The sequence below is a fragment of the Bidens hawaiensis genome, unplaced genomic scaffold (genome assembly GCF_021521415.1).
Source record: "Bidens hawaiensis isolate Kalapana, Puna unplaced genomic scaffold, B.hawaiensis_p1.1 tig00029646_1, whole genome shotgun sequence".
In the NCBI taxonomy this organism is placed as follows: domain Eukaryota; kingdom Viridiplantae; phylum Streptophyta; class Magnoliopsida; order Asterales; family Asteraceae; genus Bidens; species Bidens hawaiensis.
The window spans coordinates 162,325-183,398 of record NW_027494916.1 but is presented as its reverse complement, the minus strand read 5'-3'; the positions used below and the strand labels follow the sequence as shown (position 1 = coordinate 183,398).

Here is a 21,074-nt window from a genome sequence, read left to right as displayed (position 1 = left end):
AATGACCGCCTCGCCCATACGGTTTTCGTAGTACCACTGGTTGAATGACAAGTGAAGATCTTGTGGAAATGTCTTCACCGGCACTCGCTTCACCGTCTTTGGCGGCTTAAACTTCAACACGAGATTTCTCCAACCAGTTTGCGAATCTATCTCATCAATATATTTTCTGGTTGGCACCTGCGGTTTAAAAAATTTGAACCCGTGGTTGACTCAAAGAGAAGATGCTGGTGTAACCATCCTGCTAATTAATTTCCGCCACGGTTGATGAAAGGTCGATTGGCGAGTGTTCGCACATCCCACCGCGGCAGTGAGAGAACATCAGTAATATACTGAATGTACTTAACATCGTTCTCCCACTTGATAATACATACCCGCAACTCCAAATCATATAACCGAGAGACGATGTCACCTTTGACGGTTTGCACGGCCTTGAAAGTAGTCTTCTGATTTTCTTTGGCACGTGCACTAACATCCAACTTGTGCTCTTGATCAACATACCTATAAGCTTCAGTGATCTTCGAAGTTAGGGATTTGTTGTGATTCCCAAACCATCCCTCAGAATCAGGATCCAACAAACTTGACCCCTTTGCTGATACTTTACCGTTCTTCTTAATTGTCTTCTCAAGATGATCTTCGGTAGCCTTGACATGTTCTTCAATAAATAAAGGAACACCCTGATCAAAATTTGAACGTGTATAAAGATCAGAGTACTCCTCTGCCGTCACATCCTCGATCTCAATATCCTCGTTCTCATAAATAAATGATGTATTCCCAAGTGCTCGTATAAAGATGGACTTCCTCGTCATTAATTACCGCAGCGTCTTCCTCATCCTCTAATGCATCCATTTCTTCATCATTTAACCCCAACAACAGATAAATTTGATCACGAGACAAAGCATGATAAATGAACTCACCCTCCTCGATCTCATCAGCATTAGCGGTACTCATCACCACACCCTTCTTGTAATCCATAAATAATATAGTATTATCTTTGATCGACTCGATGGGTGTAGCATTGGTAGGATCTTGATAAACTACCATCTGCCGATCATCGCCAGCACCACCACTACTACTCTTACTTGTAGCAGATGAACCATGATGAAAAATAATGCAATCAAAACTTTCACATAATTCGTCATGAAAAATCATAATAAACAAGGTCGTACCAATATATCAAGTATCATAATAACGAATTCATATCAAATATTTCCATACCATGGTTCAATAACCATTCATTTCATCATAATTCATTACCATAAGAAACGGTGGTGGCCTCTCCTACCGTTCGTTTAACATGGTAATAATAAATTTTATGCAATCGAACTTACCACAAAAACGAAGCATTTTACCTTTCAAACAAATCGTACTGTTGCAGACTAGCAAGGAATACAACAAGTGTATGACTATCAAAATTGATAACTCGATACATACCATACTCAAAATATTCCCATTTTTAACCCAAAGCGATTGAAAATGGGGGGCGTCACCCCGATAGATCTACCAATATTTTTGTGCCCTTATTAATTCGGTTAACATTTATTTAACCAATTGTTGACTCATACCACTTTTTACACGGTTTGTAAAGTAAAATTCTTTTATAATAACTTCAATAAAAATATCAGTATAAAAAATATGTTTTTCCCCCAAAACACAATAAACACATTTTGAAAACGAGGGTCGATAGAGAAACTCACGATTCGAAGCTTTGCGTTCCAGAATCTCGTGTCCTATATTAGTACATGTTTTGTTAATAAAAACTTAATTTTAGTTTATAAAAATCTTTAAGTTTATTAATCCTAATCTAGTGTCCACACAAGCACATAAGCAAATAAGTTCCTATTTAAGTTAACAAATACGTATAGTTCGGTTTTCGTTAACTATTATTTAATTAACTAAATAAATTAATAAAAAATTAAAATATATAAATATATTAAAATATTTTAAGTTTCAATTGCTGGAAAGTTTTAAGAAAATATTAATCTATTATTTTTCCACAATTCTTGTCGATTTTGTCGGTTTTGCGTTTAAAAATGAATCGTTTGGTTTTTCGAATAGAAATGTAACTTGTAAATCTTGAAAAATACTTGTTACATATAAATTAGTCAAGTTTTATAAGTTACCTTGTAAAAATATATTGTTTTCATTTTCGTTAACATTTTCTGAAAATAGCAACTTTTTAACGTTTCTGTGTCGGTTTTCGTGACACGAACCGTTTAGGACTAAGTTTTATCATCGGACTAAGTTTTATCATCTTGTCCTTTTCCCATATATTAACTTATGTTATATATGAGTATTTTACAACTTTGGAGGCTGTTCTAAAACAGTCCCTAATAGTCGTGTCGGTTTACGTTTAAAAGTCCATTTTTCGACCGTTAAAGTTAACGAAAAGTCAAATAAGTTCATACCAATTATCCTATGAACTAATTACACATATTACAACACATAATTCATCATAAATTCCAGTTTGGATCATACAATTTCATAAGACACATTTAACCCAATTTTAAGCTTCTAGTTCATATTCTAAGTTTGTTAACAATGTTACTAATCAAGTTTGATATTCGTATATGAACAAATATTATTATATAGCCAAAGAATACAGATTTTTAACTTATTTTATGGGTTCACAACAAGTTAAAATAACACTTTTCAACAAGGTTCTTCTTATTTTATTTTGGAAGAATCTAACGTATGTGATCATGTATGTCTTTTTCAAAGAATCAAGTATTTAGATTTTTGATGATTTATTATTTACTATTATCAATCAATCATCAATTCACATAATTCATATCATCAATCTTTTATAACAAATCATTCAAATCAAAAGATAATGTATTCTTATGAATTTTCTAAATGTTAATCTAACAAAGTTTCCTAATATAGTAACTTTGAACTTTTAATAATTCTAACTAATTCAATCTTTCAAATTTGATTAAGTATGAATCTAAGTTCATTTCATTCAACTAGTTTGATAGGGTTTCATGCATCCTAAATGTTCTATTTAAGTTTTATTCTTTCAATTTACAAATCAACAAAGTTTCTATTTCAAGTAAGTTGTTGTCCATTAATCAATGTGCTAACTAATCCATACTTTAATCATGCACCCTATCTTAGTTCAAAGATGTAATTCATCACACATTGAACACATTCATACCAAGTATTCATATCAAGGTCAAAAATTTAACTTTTCATTAATAAAAGTTTCCTTTATTAGCAATTTTAACAATCTTTGTCAATCTTCAAGTATCAACTAATGTTTTTATGTGTTTACGAGCATATGCCCTATTTTATTTTCAATTATATTGTCCCATAACACTTTTTGATTCACCAATCCATTCAAAATCCACAATCAATCCAAGAACTCAAAAGTCCCAATTTTCCAATTATGAACAATTTCTTGTTTTGTTTATCTATAACAAAAATTTTTCAATAGTTCATATCCATATTAACAACTAATGATCAACAATTATCCCAAATCTATTTTAACATCAAGTTTATCCAAATTTATATCAAACAATCAAGGGATTCAACAATACTAAAAATCAAACTTAGCAAGCAATGTAGGATCCCCAAGATGAATGTATGCATCTGTAAAGGAGTTTAATCTTTCTTCTTACACATACATACATGCATGCATGCATGCATGCATGCATACATACATACATACATACGGCCCATACATACACACACACATTATCCATATATTCAACTTTCAAGCTCCAATCAACTCAAGAACAACTAATTTAATGCTTTTAATCCTAATAATCAACCTTAAATCAAAACTTACCTGTTGTTCTTGGAGACTTGAAAGATGAGAATGATGATGTTATGAGTGTGATGGTGATGTTCTTCTTCCCTAATCTCTTCCTAGCTTACTTGATCTTCTAGTTTCTTGATTCAACCTTCATGATACTTGATTATGTGTGTGTTAAATTTTGAATTTGGTTTGAGTCTGTGTGTGAGGGGGGTTCGGCCGAGAGCTTTAAGGGAGAGGAAGGGAGTGGTGTAGATTAGTGAGAAATATGATAGGGTGAGAGGTGGAGTGTTGTGGGTGTTACAAGTAGCAACTTCTAGAAGAGTTAATGATTAGTTTGTTGATTTGGTGATTAGAGATTGGAGAAGAGGGGAGGTGGGGGTGTTGAGGTGTCATGGGGCCGGCCAAAGGGGGGGGTATGTGAAGAGTTTGGTTATTTTATAAACAACTTCGGTTAATCGTTTAACGTATTGCGTGATTTAGATATCCAAACGGATCCCGTTTTTAATAACTTTTGTCAGACTTTGAACGAAATCAAATTCCTGACAGTATGAACCATAAAAACTATTTTCTTGATAATAGTTAAGGTTAGGTCCTTTCCGGGTCATGGACTGGCTTGCGCTTACTTATTTTCCAGTTTTCGCGATTCAAGCCTTCCTAAATTATGTTTTTATATTGTCTCACATGTTTTAGTATATATTTTGAATTTTTGGGATTATTTAATCAATCTAATGATTTATTTACTTTTTGGCTCGTTGCCCGAGGCTTTTGCACGTTTTACTCGTTTCGTGTCGGAATTTGGACTTTTGGTTGACTTTGCAACATATTGAAACTTAATAAAGAAGGATTTTATTAATAAAATGATATTAGGATGGTAAACATGATTACATTAGTGAAAATATTTTCCATATGTTACAACCGGATCCTGAACGGTTCTGTTAAATAGTGATTACTCGTGTTTGTATTCTGCTGCGTATTCTATTATTAATGTGATTAATAACTATGAAACCAATTTTATTAAACCGGGTTTAAAATTTAAACCGTTGACTGATCACCACTGAACCCAAACAGTCGTATCAGAGCCAGGTTACAACATACGAGTCGAATCCGGTCTTTTCACCGGATCTACATCATAAACTTCAAGCTAGTTGAAGTTTTTGATCTAGATAATTTCTAGGGAAATCTTGGTTTGGTTAAAGTTTTCGTTTATTAAAATACTGCCCGATTTTATTTCTATTGAATATGTAAATCTGGCCTGACCATTGTGTGTTTGGTTGTTTTGTTTTTGATTTTGGCCATATGGATGGTTCAAAGTTGTATTTAATTTTTCGATGTATTTTAAGGTTTTTGGCCACTTTGATGGTTCAAAATTGTAATAGATGGGTTTGGTTTTTCAGTATTAACAAAGATGACGAGATGCACCAAGAGTCCATCCTTGTGGTTTTTTGTGTTGTGACCCCTTGACACGATTGGTCTTGCTAATAGGCTCTAGCAAGACCAATCACCATTATTGGTCATTTAAGATTTACATATTCTTGTTTGCTATTGTGGTTGTTTGCTTTATTATAATAGGTTATAATACCACCAACCTAATGCTAAGTATATTAAAATAAATTTTTAATTAACCAATTATGTTTTTTGCAAAATTAAAATAAATTTGATTTTCCAAAAGTTATAACTTAACAAGTTATCTATTAACTTAAAATTGGTTAGTCATATCGCGACAAACTTAGTTTTAATAGGTTAATAAAACTAGGTGTCCTGAGAGATGAAAGGGTTCATCATATAGTCCTGATTAATACACTAAAACTGGACTTTTACTCTATTCAGTAAATTCTAAAATTAACCCAATTTTAAAATCAATAGTCTATGCCATCCTACTATAAGCCACACTTGAGGCATACTACGAAATTTCAAGTGTTTGGAGCTACAGCACCGCACTTGTTTTCTAGCCTATCCCTTCAAGGTGAAAGGGTTTCGTTGACACATCCGGGCCTTTCACACATGCCTGTACTAGGGAGACTATTACTTTACTCTTCTATTACGTGCTACAGTTATCTAAAGACTAAAGTGGGCATAGATGAGGCTAGACGTATTTGCTTAGGCAATTGTTGTCTTAACAGGCCTCATAACTGAGAGTTATACTTTATTCACAATTGGCAATCATTTTCAGTCTACCTAACCACTTACTAATGTTGTGTGCTACAGCTGGAAATCTGCCATTACTAACTGGAAGCCAGATTCTCAAATACCTATTTTATTAATGTTAATTGGGTCATTAATAATAGGATTATAACATCAAAAATACTAATTAAATTAATTTTGCTTATTTAAATAGATGTCAACTGATAATAACTCATCATTCACCCTCAAGACTATTCTTGAGAAAGAAAAACTGAATGGCACTAATTTACTTGAATGGCACTGCAATTTGAGACTTGTTCTCAAAATGGCAAAGAAGCTCCATGTTCTCGATGGACCGGTTCCATTAGAGCCTGAAAACAATACACTTGCTGCCAGAAAGGTTCTTGAGAAGCATAATGACGACTCTACCGAAGTAGCTTGCATTATGCTAGCCACCATGTCATCTGAGCTTGCAAAGGGCTTGGAAGATCTTGGTTCCTATGATATGCTTGAGCAACTCAAGGGCATGTTTCAGAAACAAGCCCATCAAGAACGTTTCGACAACATGAAACAGCTTATCAGCTTAAAATGGAACAGGGATCCCCTGTTAGTGCGCATGTCGTCAAGATGAAAGGGTACATCGACCAATTGAAGAAACTTTATTATCCCCTGTCAGATGAAATGGCAGCGGACTTCATCTTGAACTCTCTCCCCGTCTCTTACGACCAGTTCGTAATGAATTTTAATATGAATGCCTGGGTGAAGACCGTGCTGGAGCTTCATGGTATGCTCAAGACGGCTAAGATGAACATTCCTACTAAAACTAATCAAGTTCTGATGGTTCGATCTACTGGTGTCAAGAAGCCTAAACCCAAGAACCGGGGTTGTAATGATAATGGCAAGAAGAAGGTTATTGTTTCTGCCAAGCATGCCACCAACACTAACAGGAATGTTACAAAGACACCATCGCCGCCTCCTGAGGAGCGCCAGTGCTACAAGTGCAACAAGATGGGGCACTGGATGCGTATCTGCCCCGAGCATCTAGCTAAGCTAGCAAAGAAGAGGGCCAATTGTGAAGGCTCCTCTAAAGGTATTTCCAAATACGTTATTGAACTTTTCACTATTTCTAACAACACATGGGTATTTGATACTGGATGTGGTTACCACATCGTAAATGTCTTGCAAGAGCCTGAAAACATGAAGAAACTGAAACAAGGCAGCATGAAACTCATCGTTGGAGATGGGAAGAGATTCCTAGTTCTTGCAACTGGCACGTATCGTTTTGCTTGTCCGTCTGGTCTTGTAGTTACTTTGAATAACTATTTTTTTACACTTGGTTTGACCAAAAACATTATACCAGTTTCTTTACTTTTTGAACAAGGATTTAAGTACGCTTTTAATGGTATTGTTATTTCTGCCTACTTGAATGATATCTTTTATTTTAAGGCTAAACCTCGAAATGGTATTTATGAGATTGATGTTCAAATTAAGAACATATCAAAAGATTGTCAAGTTACTTTTTCTGCCCAATTGGTATTGTCATTTTTGTTTTCATTATGTAATTGTGAAATAACCATGAATGTCATTTACTCCTCCTTAATAATATAATATAGATATAGATAGATAATACAATTTTTTTATCATATATGTTCAGGGTATGCGCAACTATTATATACATAATATATAATAACAATTAATATAGGGTTTCAAGCTCTCACTTGAATAACGTTTACTTTGAAGGTTACAAACCAAAACACCATTGCTAACATAATGGTAAAACTATGTTTTTCTTCTTGTGAGGTGCATAATTGAATCTCACATTTCCTAATTTTATTGTTTCATGTTTTTTGAAACTCACAAAAATAAATTTCGAAGATATAAACCAATTATATACTTTAAAATGCCTCAGAATTTTATTCGCATTAGACCAGTGTTGTTAGACCGGACCGGTTCATTAACCGGTCTGGTTCACCGTATTGGCTCAGTTCTCATAAAACGGGTTCGTTGTCCGATCCGTTTATTAGGCCCTTGAGCCAACATGTATGTATATAATATAATCTAGAGTGTACTTTTTATATTGTATTATATTAAAGTGTGATATGATGGGGGCGGTTACAAGTAAATCATTCCGTTAAGTTAGTTTCTGCATTTGTTATTATCACAAAAGACACAACCGGGCAGAGTTCAAATTCAGCAGCGAGTGAATCCATCCATGCCAGAATCCAAATCTCATCATCAACGATCATCATGTACGTACTATATATATTTATATATATATATATATATATTCTCACATATGTTTTTATTGATTTTTTTCAAACATGCTTTGCTAATCACATTTACATTTACAGGCGATGCGGAATCCGTGAAGTTTCTGTGCAGTCACGGCGGGAAGATCCTCCCCCGCCCTGCCGACGGCCATCTCAAGTACACCGGCGGCGTCATTGGCGTTCACCGCCACATTAACTTCTCCGGTATCATATATTCTTTTCAGTTTTAATTTCATCATCAAATAAATATTAGTAATGTTAGCGTTTAGTAGGAGATCATATAACTGTATTCTCATTAGGTTTTATTTTAGTTATAGTTATGCTTTTCTTATTATATATACACTAATTAGTATATTATAACATTGGATTTTATTATATATGTATAGAACTTATGAAGAAGGTTGCAAGCATGTTCCATGGTGAAATGATCCTCAAGTACCAGTTAATACCAGATGACCTTGATGTGTTGGTTACAGTTAAATCAGACGAAGACATCCGCCACATGATTGACGAATGCGATCGCCACCAGCACCAAGGCTACGCGCCATCCTTTTCCCCGCCAAAACACCACCAGAAGCCACCACTATAAACCCTGAATCCGCCACTAGTACTACTCACGCTAAACTAGCTCCTTGACCAGAAACCATAGTTCCCCGAGTTTGGGCAATCAAGTTGCACCTGCAAGCTCAAACACGAGCCAAAACCACCATCACCACCACCACCAGCCGCCACCGCCACCACCACCACCCTACCAGCCGCCACTAGACCGCCACCCTCACATGGCTTCTGGTGTGGCAGACTATTACAGGCAGCCGCCATCTCAAAGCCATGGAACAAGTAAAGGAGGACATGTGTACTATCAAAGAGGTTCATCTTATGATGATTATTATGGGGATTATAGATATGATCGAGCCGATAGTCCTCCGAGCCCCGATGTTCGGTCGTCAAGCCCGGGTGCTCAGTAGGACAATGATGAATGTAGTATGTAGATATTGTTCGGTATATAAGAATTAATCTGACTGTAGTTTGTTAGTAATAACCTAGAAATGTAAATGGATGACTATGATGTATGTTGTTAAGCCTGATCTGAAGATAATGTGTTGTGGACCTCTAGATCGTCATTTCTAGCCCGTTCAATAATCGGTTGTGTTAGGTCGACATGTTTAACCTGATTAATTAAACAAGTAAAACCTGTCAATCCATTTGGATGTTCGTTTTTAAAGTAATTATCCGGTATTAAATGACGACATCCTTTAACTTCATTAATTACAAAAAAAAAAAAAACATTTCACTAACAGAAGTTAAAATTTCTGTTAATTTTACAAGACAAATTTACCCCTGCAACTAAAGAACAGAATGTGTAATTGTAGGGGTAAAGTTGTCACACTCAAAAAAGAATTATAAAAAATATTACAAATGACACGATTACAAGAAACGACTGCACAGTGTCATGTAGTGTCGTAGCAACAATTACACATTTTCCTGCAGTGCAGCAAGCCTGTCTGCTTAGACAACAATGGTAGGTAGCCTTGGGTTGCTTGATATGCTTTTTTGCAACTAGAGGTGGGCAAAAAAAACTGGTTAACCAAACCGACCCAAAAATCGAACCGAAACCGAACCAGTTTCTTACATTGTTTAGCAACAAATTCTTCAACAGAATTGAAACTTACGTTGCAGTCGAAGAAAAAGAAACAACACCAAAGAGATGATTCCACGTTCTAATCAAGGTTTTACATTGATTGTACGTTGTGCATGTATGATTACTAGTTTAGGAGGTTTTCTAGCCTGGGGTTTTCTCCTCGTTTGACCCTCCCAGACCTGCTAGTAGCCTTTTGTTATTAGCGAGATTTTACTGTGTACTTGTGTTTGTTATTAAAGTAAAATTAATGTAAGTAGTAGGGGATGTAGTGATTAGTGAGATTATAATATAATCTTCTTGTATGTTTTTCTACAGAAAGAATAGCAAAGTTAATTTCTCTCACAATCTTTCACCAGTATCATTTCTTTACAAAGTATCTTAACAAGTCATCAACTTCTTTATGCTTTACAAGAAACTGTAGCTTTTGAACATAAACAAGAATATGAAACAGGAAATAAAATATTATAACTTATAAACTTAGTGCTTGTACTATATCCCTACAGCATCAAGAAGTTGAGTGTGTAGAGAAACAGAAACCAGTGAATTAGCAACAATGGCACCGCTAGCAGCAACAGCAGGGACTCCGATCCCTGGGAAAGTCGAATCACCACAACAATAAAGTTGCGGGATCGGTGTCGGGTGTCCAGGAAACGAGTCTTTTCCCGCTTCTATGGCGGGCCCGTACGTTCCTCTGTTCCGTCTAAGAAACCGTTGGTGCGTTAATGGAGTCCCAACTAATTTCACTTCACATTTATCCCGACTGAAGCCCGGACCTAGAGATCGCTCCACTGCTTTCCACATTACCTGACCCATAATTTAAAAAAGTATATATTAACTTAAAAGGAAAAGAGCCAAACGGGTTGAAGTTTTCGCAAAGTATTTCAGTGCACAATTCTTCATTAGATTTATACTAGTATTGAGAAAGATAAGGGTGCGAATTTCTGGCAGGACACGAACCCAACACGAAAAGTCGCGGATTTGGGTTTAGTCTAAATGGGTTACGGGCGAACCTGCGAACACATTTCTAGGTAGGTCGTGACTCGTGTTTGTGTCAACCCCATAGGTTCGCAGGTTGACTCGTTTAACCTGTTTATTATTTTTTTGTTGTGTTTTATGAATTACTTAAATTTTTTGGGTATTTTTTATGCCAAAATGTAAAAGTTTTTTAAAAAATGGCTTATTTAAAACGTAACTGCTTAAAAAATATAAGTAATATGTAAATTTAGAACTTTGAAGTATAAGTTTGTAATAATAGTTAAATAAATCCTTTTTTTCGGGTTGAATGGTTCTTGTTCGTCTCAACGCTCGAATAGTCGTGTTGTGTTCAGGTTAATGTGTGACATGATTTTCAGATCTGTGTCATCCTCGTGGCAGGTTCGACCAGCCAACCTGCGAACAGGACCCATTTAGCAGCCCTAAAAAAATATAATCTTTGTAATCATATTTGTCTATTCATGAAAAAAAATGTATTCTTTTTACACAAAGCCCCACCCGTTTTAAGTAACGGTAATAATAAAAAAAAATGTGAACCGAGTACACTCTACCTCAGATCTCTCAGCTTTGAGTTGCTTATATTGTGCGCTTTTACGATCAAGCCCTTCCCAAATTTCAAACGGTTCAGTTCCCGGGGTATACGCATGTAAAACATGCTTGCCAGGTGGCGCAAGATCGGGACTAAGTACACTTGGCACCGATATCAACACCACATTTTGATCAGCATCAACTCCGCGATCCCAATCATTTACAACTATATGATGAATCCCAAAATCTTCAGGTATCCCCTAAATATTTGAATATTTAATTAGACACCTTCAATATTGAAGTGTAAAATCTTAATTATATTTGTTTTTTAGACACTCACCGCTGCATCAAATCCCAAATGCAAATGCATAAACGACTCGCATTGCTTTGTATTATTAATCCTTTCCTCATACGATTTTGGAACAACTTCTTTAGGTAATAACTTTAATGTATCCCACATGGATGCATTGCTCACAACAGCTTGCTTTGCGCGTATAAACTGTGATTATTTATCACTAAAGTTATTAAAAATAAACAACAAATAAAATAAGTTTTGGTTACTCACTTGACCGCTTCTAAGCTTCACTCCAACTGCTCGGTCATTTTCAACAACTATATTTTCGACATGACTTTTTAAATAAATTTGACCGCCAAATTTTTTTAATCCCCGAACAAGAGCATCAACAACCGCTCCACTTCCACCAATAGGGTATTCTAAACTGCAACCAGGTTTATACCATTCTGCAAACATGTAAATCTGCAAATACAGTTCAACATCAGTGAGTCCAGTGACCAGTGTTTTCATGACCGAACCGGACTGGTTAAAAGCCTAAATATTCGTTCCCCATTTGAGCAGGCCTGATCGGACCGGATTTTAACTTTTTCTCTCAAAATCTCATTTTATGATTCATTTACAGAGACTACATATTTATTTAATTCGTAATATTTTATTAAAATTGCAAATTCAGCATAAAACATAAAGTGTTTCCATATTATGTGGTGTGTTAGATATATATTTACATACACACATGAACAGACATAAGAAAACGAGTGTGTTCATGTTCATTTATGTTTGTTTGTTTATATTATTAACCTATGAACCGAATATAAACAAACAGACATAACTGAACATATATGAACAAACATAAACAAGCGAACACCAATTAAAATTAAACATGACCATCAAGTTTCCGGGCCATAAAAAATAATAATAGTATACTGAATTATGGCAGGTCTAAAAGTTTTACTGAAAATAAATGAAAAACTTAAAAGCACGTAAACTAACGATCACAAATTCATAATTGAGTGTAACGAAAAGCAAAAACAAGCGTAAATGAACATGCACATTCATGAACATAAATGAATGAACGAGACATGTGTTCATGTTTGTTTGGTTATTAAATAAACGAATTTCCTGCCGAACAATTCCCTAATGATTCACTGAACGTTCGGTTCGTTTACAGGCCCATTTGGTAAGACAAATAAACCAGTAAGGCGGCTATCTGGTGTTGGTGCATATTCGGCGTGACAGCAGCTTAAGTTTTGTGTTTTAAGTTTTGTGTTAGGCGAACCTGATGAGCTAATGGGCTTGCCTAGCGAACTTAGCGACATGGGCCAGACAAACTTATGTGTGTGTATAAACATAAGTTCGGCTTGTGTTTTAGGTTAGACATTCCAATCACTCCAGCCATTCCAAGCTGTCTAGAGAGAAAACGATTAAACTGTGTTCGAGGTCTCGTGTTCTTAGGTTGATTGTATTTGCTATAATCAATAGAAGAAGAGATTAAAATTGATTCTCGTGTATTCTTATTTCTACTCGTCTATTACTCGTTATTGTTAATCAGAGGGATTCCTCACCTCTGATCGTACGTATCAAACTCGTCAAGATCCGGCTAGGGACCTACATCTGGTCCGGTTCAGTAACCTAGCTACGTCTACCATAAACAACATGATACTAAATAATAATTATTTTTTATGTACCATTTCAGCTGAAAGTACACCATCTGATTTAACTCCAGCAAGCAGGAAAGACAAGAGATCGATCCAGTTCCTAATGAACGGATCTTTGAGTCCCAACGAGTTAACAACTTCTGAAAACGGTCTCAAAAGCTTTGTGGCACCAAGTGCACCTGTGGGCCCCATTTGTGCAAATGATTTCAAAAGTGAGAGCGCGTATCGGGCCCCAGCAGTTGAAAGAACCCCCAAGTCACCCCTGATGGATAAAGGGGGCAGAGCCATTGCAGCTGCAGATAATGGAAGTATCGCGCCCTATTTAAATTAAAGTTTGATTTAGTGTGACCAATATTTGAGGTTAATACTGAAGTGAGAAAATTAAGAAGACAAAGTAAATGTTACTAACAAGAAGTTTTCGCCATTCCAGCACAGCATCCGGGCCAGCATACATCTCTAAGTCCTGAACATAAAAACATACATAGATTTGGTGATACAACCATATGTTAACATGTTACAAATGAGGGAGTAAACGAGCCGAGCGCCGGCTTGGCTCGTTTAACTAATGACAGCTCAAACACGCTCTCGGCTAGTTTTTAATCCCAAGCTTGGCTCGTCAGTAAACTTTTCAAGCTCAAACATAGCTCGAACTCGGATCATTTATTATTTATATTTATTATATTATTCATATATATTTATAACTATTTGTTCTATATTATTTATGATTATGATTTTCATATAACATAATATATTATTTAGTTATTTTTACCATGATTTTACATCTAATAATATTTATGTAATAAACATGTATGTCATATAATAAATGAAAGTAGGTAAATGATAGGCTCGTTTTGGCTCATGAGCTTACCCGATCTTGATAAGTGAAGCTGGCTATCGGCTCTTTATTATTTTATTTATATAAAATTAAAACTATTTTTATATATTTTTACAATTACGATTTTCATATTATCTACTTATTTTTATAATAATTTTTATATAATATTTATGTTCATATCTATGTAATATATTAAATAAAATATAAATGATAGGCCTGCAAACCTGCTCGAGCTTGTTTAGTGAAGCTTTGGCTCGGGCCCGTTTATGAAACGAGCTTACATTTAGGCTCGAGCTCGTCTAAGCTCGGTTCGATCCGAGCTTTTATCTATTCGATTCGACCTCGAGTAGCTTGGCTCGTTTAATTACAAAACATATTGAAAAGCTACCTTGAAAAATTCGGTGGGACCAATGCGCGATAAAAACTCCCCTTCGGGTACATAAACCATCCATGAATCATACTTGGCACATGGAATGGACTCACCTAACGCATCCAATACCTATTTACATTAAAAAAAAAATCGAACACGTTTAATTACTATTAAATAATTAAATGAAGAATAGGAAAATGCATGATGAATACTTGTGCAAGGGGATTCGCCTGAAGACCTCTAGATTGAAAACCCGAAAACAAGGACGGGCCGGAGTCAAATTTGTAATCTTTGATATCGAAGGAATGGGCAGCGCCACCTGGCAAATCATGGCTTTCTAAGACGATAACGTCCTTCCCGTATCTAGCTAGAAGAGCAGCACAAGATAGTCCGCCAACACCACTTCCTATAACAACAACATCTGCTTCTGTCTTCCCTGAGAAGGAGTTGGTTCGTGTAACCGTAGAAGATGCATCTCGAGTACTAGTACTGGCCAAATAATTATTACGACGTAGTTGTTGCTTGGTATGTACCAATTTGTTGAGTGGAGAAGGAGTAGCAATAGGTTTCAACAAGGGGGTTCCTAATGTAGCTGCTGCAGCTGCCATTATTATTATTATTATTATTATTAATCAAAAATAGAAATGAGAGATGGGTTCGTTTTTGATAAAAAAAAAAAAAAAAAAAGCTGCTTTTGAATGAAATGGTAGCAGCAGTGACTCTGATTTTGTTGTTCGCAAATGACCACGCAGCGCTCTCTAAGCCTAACAATATTTTATTTATTTCTTTAATAATAATAATAATAATAATAGTAATAATAAAAATAATATTTTCGTTTTTTATTCCCATTAGCATTAGGTGTCGTTATTTCAACACGATGCAAGTCCAAAAATTCATTAACTACTTTAACAGACACCCATATTTTGAAATTGGATATAAGATTTGTCAACATGATTATATATATATCAACTTATTCTATAAAGCGTAATAAAAATCAGAAGTGAGCCATAAATAATTGACATGTATCAAGTGGGGACTAAAGGAAAAAGGGTATAGAGGTAATTGTACACATTTTCTCTCCCCACATGCAAGACACATGTTAATACCCCCATCATTTTAGAACGTTTATAACTTTTTCGTATGATATTTAAAAAAAAAAATCATCATAATAACAAGCATTTTTTTATCTTTAATATGAGTATGATTTTTGTTATATAAAAATTAAAACAAAAATCACGTCATTGTGTTTTTTCGCACACCATTGTGTCTTTTCGCTTATCATTGTGTCTTTTCGTCATTGTGTCTTTTCGCGCACCATTGTGTCTTTTCGCTTATCATTGTGTCTTTTCGCACATCATTGTGTCTTTTTTCGTCATTGTGTATTTTCGCACACCATTGTGTCTTTTCACTATCATTGTGTCTTTTATCGTCATTGTGTCTTTTCGCACACCATTGTGTCTTTTATCGTCACTGTGCCTTTTTTTCGCCATTGTGTCTTTTCGCACACCATTGTGTCTTTTTTCGCACACCATTGTGTCTTTTCGCTTATCATTGTGTCTTTTTTCGTCATTGTGTATTTCAACTCATTATTATGTTTTTTAAATACTAATAACACCGTTGTGTAATAATAATATGTAAAAATAATGATAAAATAACAACAAATTATCTAATACATAAAACACAATTATTAATACATGTAACACAATAACTTGAAACGTAAAACACAATGGTGAATACGTATTACACAATGACCTAAAACGTAAGGCACAATGGTGAATACATATAACACAATGACCTAAGACGTAAGACACAATGACACAATGAACATCAAAAAAAAACAATTCAAAAAACACTTTTTTTATTTTTATATAACAATATGATACTAATATTAAAGATAAAAAACGCTTATTATTATGGTGAATTTAAAAAAAAATAATTTCGTATGAAAAAGTTATGGACATTTTAAGATGACAGGGGAATTGACATGTGTCTTGCATGTGGAGAGAGAAAGTCAACAAAGGTGGGTTATTACCTTCATGTCTTTTTCATTAATTTTTATTTATTAAATTAATCTCAGTCATTCAAATCTAAGATCAATGGACTGGATTCCTTCTCATCCTTCTCATTTTTGTTGTCCTTTGTATTTTAACTTTACCCTATATATATATATATAGGGGTGAGTTAACGTACAATAATCGCTTATCGTATATTACATACGTGACTTCCTGCACCACCGATTCTAATTGAAATTAAAACTGCTTAGTGGCATAATTTTAATTAACCTAAAAATACTTAACGCATACCCGTCAAAGTGCACCGACCATCGTCTACTTTCATAAGCACCACCATCGTCCGTCACCACCATCGATCGTTGGTCACAGGTCAGTTAAGCAATTTTCAATTGAAATTGAAATTAATATTGTTGATGAGCCTAATTGATCAATTAACCTTGAAATTGATCTAATTAATCATCAATTTGAAGCTTCCGTCAATCAATTTTGAGTTTTGAGTTCTTGGTTTTGACATTGAACGTATTAACATTAAGTTTATACGTTCTGTTTAAACGTATTATACGTTATGTTTAACGTTCAGAACAAAATCAATTAAACTTTAAAAGTTCAGTACAAAAAGTTTATATGTTCTGTTTATACGTTTTTAAATAATGTTGTTTATAAGTTCAGTACAAATATTATGTTTAAAAGTTCTGAAACAAAACGAAATACCTTTAAACGTTCTGACCAAAAAAGAACATCTTTAAACGTTCTAATACATTCAAAGAAGATCTGGGTGTTAAAAAAATGAACATCTTTAAACATTCTAATACGTTCTGAGAAGTTCAGGTTGTTAAAAAAAGTTTAAAAGTTCTGATAAAGTTTAGAAGTTCTAAGAAGTTCTGGGTGTTCAGAACTTCTAAAACTAACAAAAAAAAAATTAAACACCTGTAAACATGAAATTGAACACTGAAATCACTTCATATAATCTCATAATCATCAAACAATCGTCAATCGACCGTTAATTTGATCATTGATTCGATCATATGAACAAAATATGGAGCGTTTGCAACTGAGTTTCTGTAAAACTCAAAATTGATTAATTGAAACTTCAAATTGATGATTAATTGGATCAATTTCAAAGTTTAATTGATCAATTAGTTCAACAATTTCAATTTCAATTGGGCAATTTATCAACTGACATGTGAGCAACGATTGATGGTTGTGTCGGAAGAAGATGGTGGTCGCGAAGGTGGATGGCGGACGAAATCGTTGAACGGCGATGGTCAAGGTGGATGGAATCGACAGGAGAAGAGGTTGATGGAGGCTGGCTCGCGTAATTGTGATTTTAGGATTAGGATGGTTATTGAAGATGGATGTTCCAGAATGTCGCGTACCTATTGTACGATAAAGGATTTTTGTATTCTATCCTTTATCTATCTATCTATATATATATAGGATCAGGATCATGAGAGAACTTTTTTGAAATTGAGAATCATGAGAACCATTTTAGACCACAAAAACCCCAAAAATAAAAAAAATCATAAAATAAAAAAAAACACAAAAATGAAAAAGTAAAAAAAACCAAAATTCTTATTTTAACATCCCGGTTTCATAAAAAAAACTCGGTTTAGCCAAATTATATACACATATGTATAATATATACATATATGTACATTTACATGATTATTTTATACACATGTGTATAATTTAAGATAAATGACACTTTACATATGTGTATATTACGTAACTAAAGATTAAATAAAATTATACATATGTGTATAATACGACGTTTTTTTTTTGTTTTTTTTTATTATTTTTATTTTTTTTAATGAAACCAAAATAAAATATAAGAATTTTGGTTTTTTTACTTTTTGAAAATCTTTGTTATTTTTTATTTTATGATTTTTTTAAATATTTTTTTCAAATGTGTTTTTAGTGGTCCAAAATGGTTATCAAAGTTCTCAATTTGCAAAGGGTTCTCTTAGGATCCTTACCCTATATATATATATATATATATATATATAGGATTTGGTTCATTTCAGAAGTGTTTTTAGTGCGAGAAGTCATCACAACCAATCATATCTTTTCTTTTTATTTTATCATTAAATTATATACAATGGTATAGTGGTAATCTAATATAATATTATATATGGTAACTTTTAATGGTAGGAGGTTTCAAATATTATTTATATCTTTTTTAAAAATTATTGTTATCACTAGCTTTATCCCAAGTTCCCAACACCAACCGTCCAAGAAAATAAACATGCTTTCATAACACTCATCCATATGCTTTTTTTAAATATATTTATGCACCGTAAGTATTCCTTTTTTTTTGTTTTTTCTAACAAATTGTTTATGCCTCTTCTATGTATGTATATGCATGTAAGTGTGTAGGTACATACATATATATGTGTAAGTATGTATGTACGTGTGTAGGTGCGTACGTTTGTATATATGCATGTATGTATGTATATCAGTATGTAAGTTTATGTAAGTGTAGGTACATATAAATACGTCTATCAATATGTTTGTGCCTCACATGTATGGATGTTGGTACGCATTTCAATACATATATCAATATGTTTATGCCTCACATGTATGTATGTTGGTACGTATGTACGTGTGTAGGTAAGCATATCAATAAGTTTGTATGTAGGTGCATATGTATCTATGTAGGCACGTATGTATGTTTGTAATTACGTATATCAATTGACACATTGTTCACATTTACATGAAATCAAAACCTTTAATATATTCTGCTTATACATCACACTTATATTCAGAAGTGAAATAAATAAATAAATAAAACCAAACTATGAGATTGCGGCTCACTTTAACACTACATACGCGACATATAGTTACACATAGTTATTGACCTTTATCTACAAATCCATCCATACAATATGCCCTCACCATAGTGTAAACCCCCTGGATTTGATAAAGACATATAGAAAGTCTATCCAGGTTTATTAGAAAATATACATATTATACAAATTTCATATATAACCTAATTACATGCAAGTTTCTTCTCTTAACTATGAATGTTCTTCATTTTTCTCAATCATTTCACTTCTGACTTCCCGTCTAACACATATAAAACAGAAAATTATATATATGCCCAAAATTTGGTTATGTAAAATATGTTGTATTTAACAAACACAAAGAGTCAACATAATAATCAACTTACTACCGGATATTGTCAAAGAATGGATTTGCGGGTCTGACCTGCGAATATAAATCATGGTTATTAATTAGATGCTTAGTGTAAGCATAAATAACTCGTCAATGTAATCCCATTTATATGAAATAAAAAATGACACCATAAGGATAAATTAGCGTGTTTGTACTAATGATATTTTGTATACCGGTTCATAAAAAAATACATAGATGCATAATACTCAACTATTAATATCTACGCGATCTAACAAGATTTATACATTTGATCTAACCATCTGTTAATACTAATTACACCATACAAGGAGATGTATAAATTATTATAACAAACATAGACTTGACCTCCCATGAATACTGAAGGATAAAATACTAACCTTACACAACAAACATGTTCTGCAAAATTAAATATAAAACATCCACAACATATATTACTTACTAACCACATAACACAATTACATGTATTCAATCTCTCTAAAAGAAACAAATTTACCTAATGTCAGGAATATTTTACACTTCATATTTTAATAAAATTAACTCTCCATTGAACAAAAACCAAAATAACAAAATAATTAGGTGTAGGGAATTCTAATGAAGTACGACTTAAAAAATTGAATTGCATGCATCCTTTAGTATATATATTACTTTTATTGAAATAAGCACCACAAATTAACCCGCATACTTATAATTCTTGTGTAGGGTTCTGCCACCGAAGGAGAAAAAACCCAATTAGGCTTCAAAACACCCTGATTAACAGCAACGAGGGATGATTGCTTCTTATACACAAGCAAATAGAATAAGTGTAGTTACATTTTTCGATTTTGTTTATCAATTTCATATGCAGGGTGCATTTCATGCTAAGAGTGATGAGCAATTTGGGAGTGAAACAATGGATTCTATACGGTTACATATTGTTAGCCTACATTGTGAAAGAAAGCATTTACGACTTTGACCAGCAAATATAAATCACAATTAATTTTTAATAAGACACAATCAAACATGATGTGTACCCTTTGCCTAACCATGACTTAACACTAACTACACCATACAACAATACGTACAGAAACATAAATAAAAATAAGCATCACCTCCAAATAATACTGCAACCTCAACATGTTAATTTACACCACATTCATGTTCTTCACCGATATATAATCCACAACATGTAGTACTTACTACCCAACACAAAAATACATATTCAACATTTGTAAAACAACACAATAACTAAGTTTCAAGAGTGCTTTCACTAAATATTTTATCAAAAGTTAACTATTGCTATCAAATACACAAAGTCAACATATTATATGGTGTAGGGCACTTTGCTAAACTATAGATTAATTACTTTTACTGGTATGCATTATTTATCTTATAAGATACTATGATTGAAAAATCACTACACAATTTACCCAACATACCTTCAATTTCTTGCGTAGGGTTTCGGTCACT

At 33.7% G+C, this 21,074-nt stretch overlaps 1 protein-coding gene across 1 annotated transcript; it reads right to left on the bottom strand.

Moving 5' to 3' along the window:
- Positions 1-10,109: 10,109 nt before the first annotated feature.
- On the bottom strand, positions 10,110-15,071 carry LOC143579284 (prolycopene isomerase, chloroplastic-like). Its single transcript, XM_077062630.1, has 8 exons — positions 14,676-15,071; positions 14,482-14,592; positions 13,668-13,721; positions 13,289-13,576; positions 11,874-12,065; positions 11,649-11,807; positions 11,332-11,568; positions 10,110-10,591 (listed from the first exon to the last, which is right to left on the bottom strand). Exons 1-8 carry the CDS (start codon positions 15,069-15,071, stop codon positions 10,277-10,279), a joined length of 1,752 nt encoding a protein of 583 aa, XP_076918745.1. The 3' UTR covers positions 10,110-10,276.
- Between the last annotated feature and the right edge of the window lie 6,003 nt (positions 15,072-21,074).

Excerpts from the sequence above, each read along its gene's own strand:
- LOC143579284 (XM_077062630.1), bottom strand. The coding sequence starts at position 15,071 with ATGGCAGCTGCAGCAGCTACATTAGGAACCCCCTTGTTGAAACCTATT. Across the intron at positions 13,722-14,481 it reads GTCCCACCGAATTTTTCAAG|GACTTAGAGATGTATGCTGG; the intron begins GTAGCTTTTCAA and ends TTTTATGTTCAG. Across the intron at positions 13,577-13,667 it reads TGGAATGGCGAAAACTTCTT|GGCGCGATACTTCCATTATC; the intron begins GTTAGTAACATT and ends TAATTTAAATAG.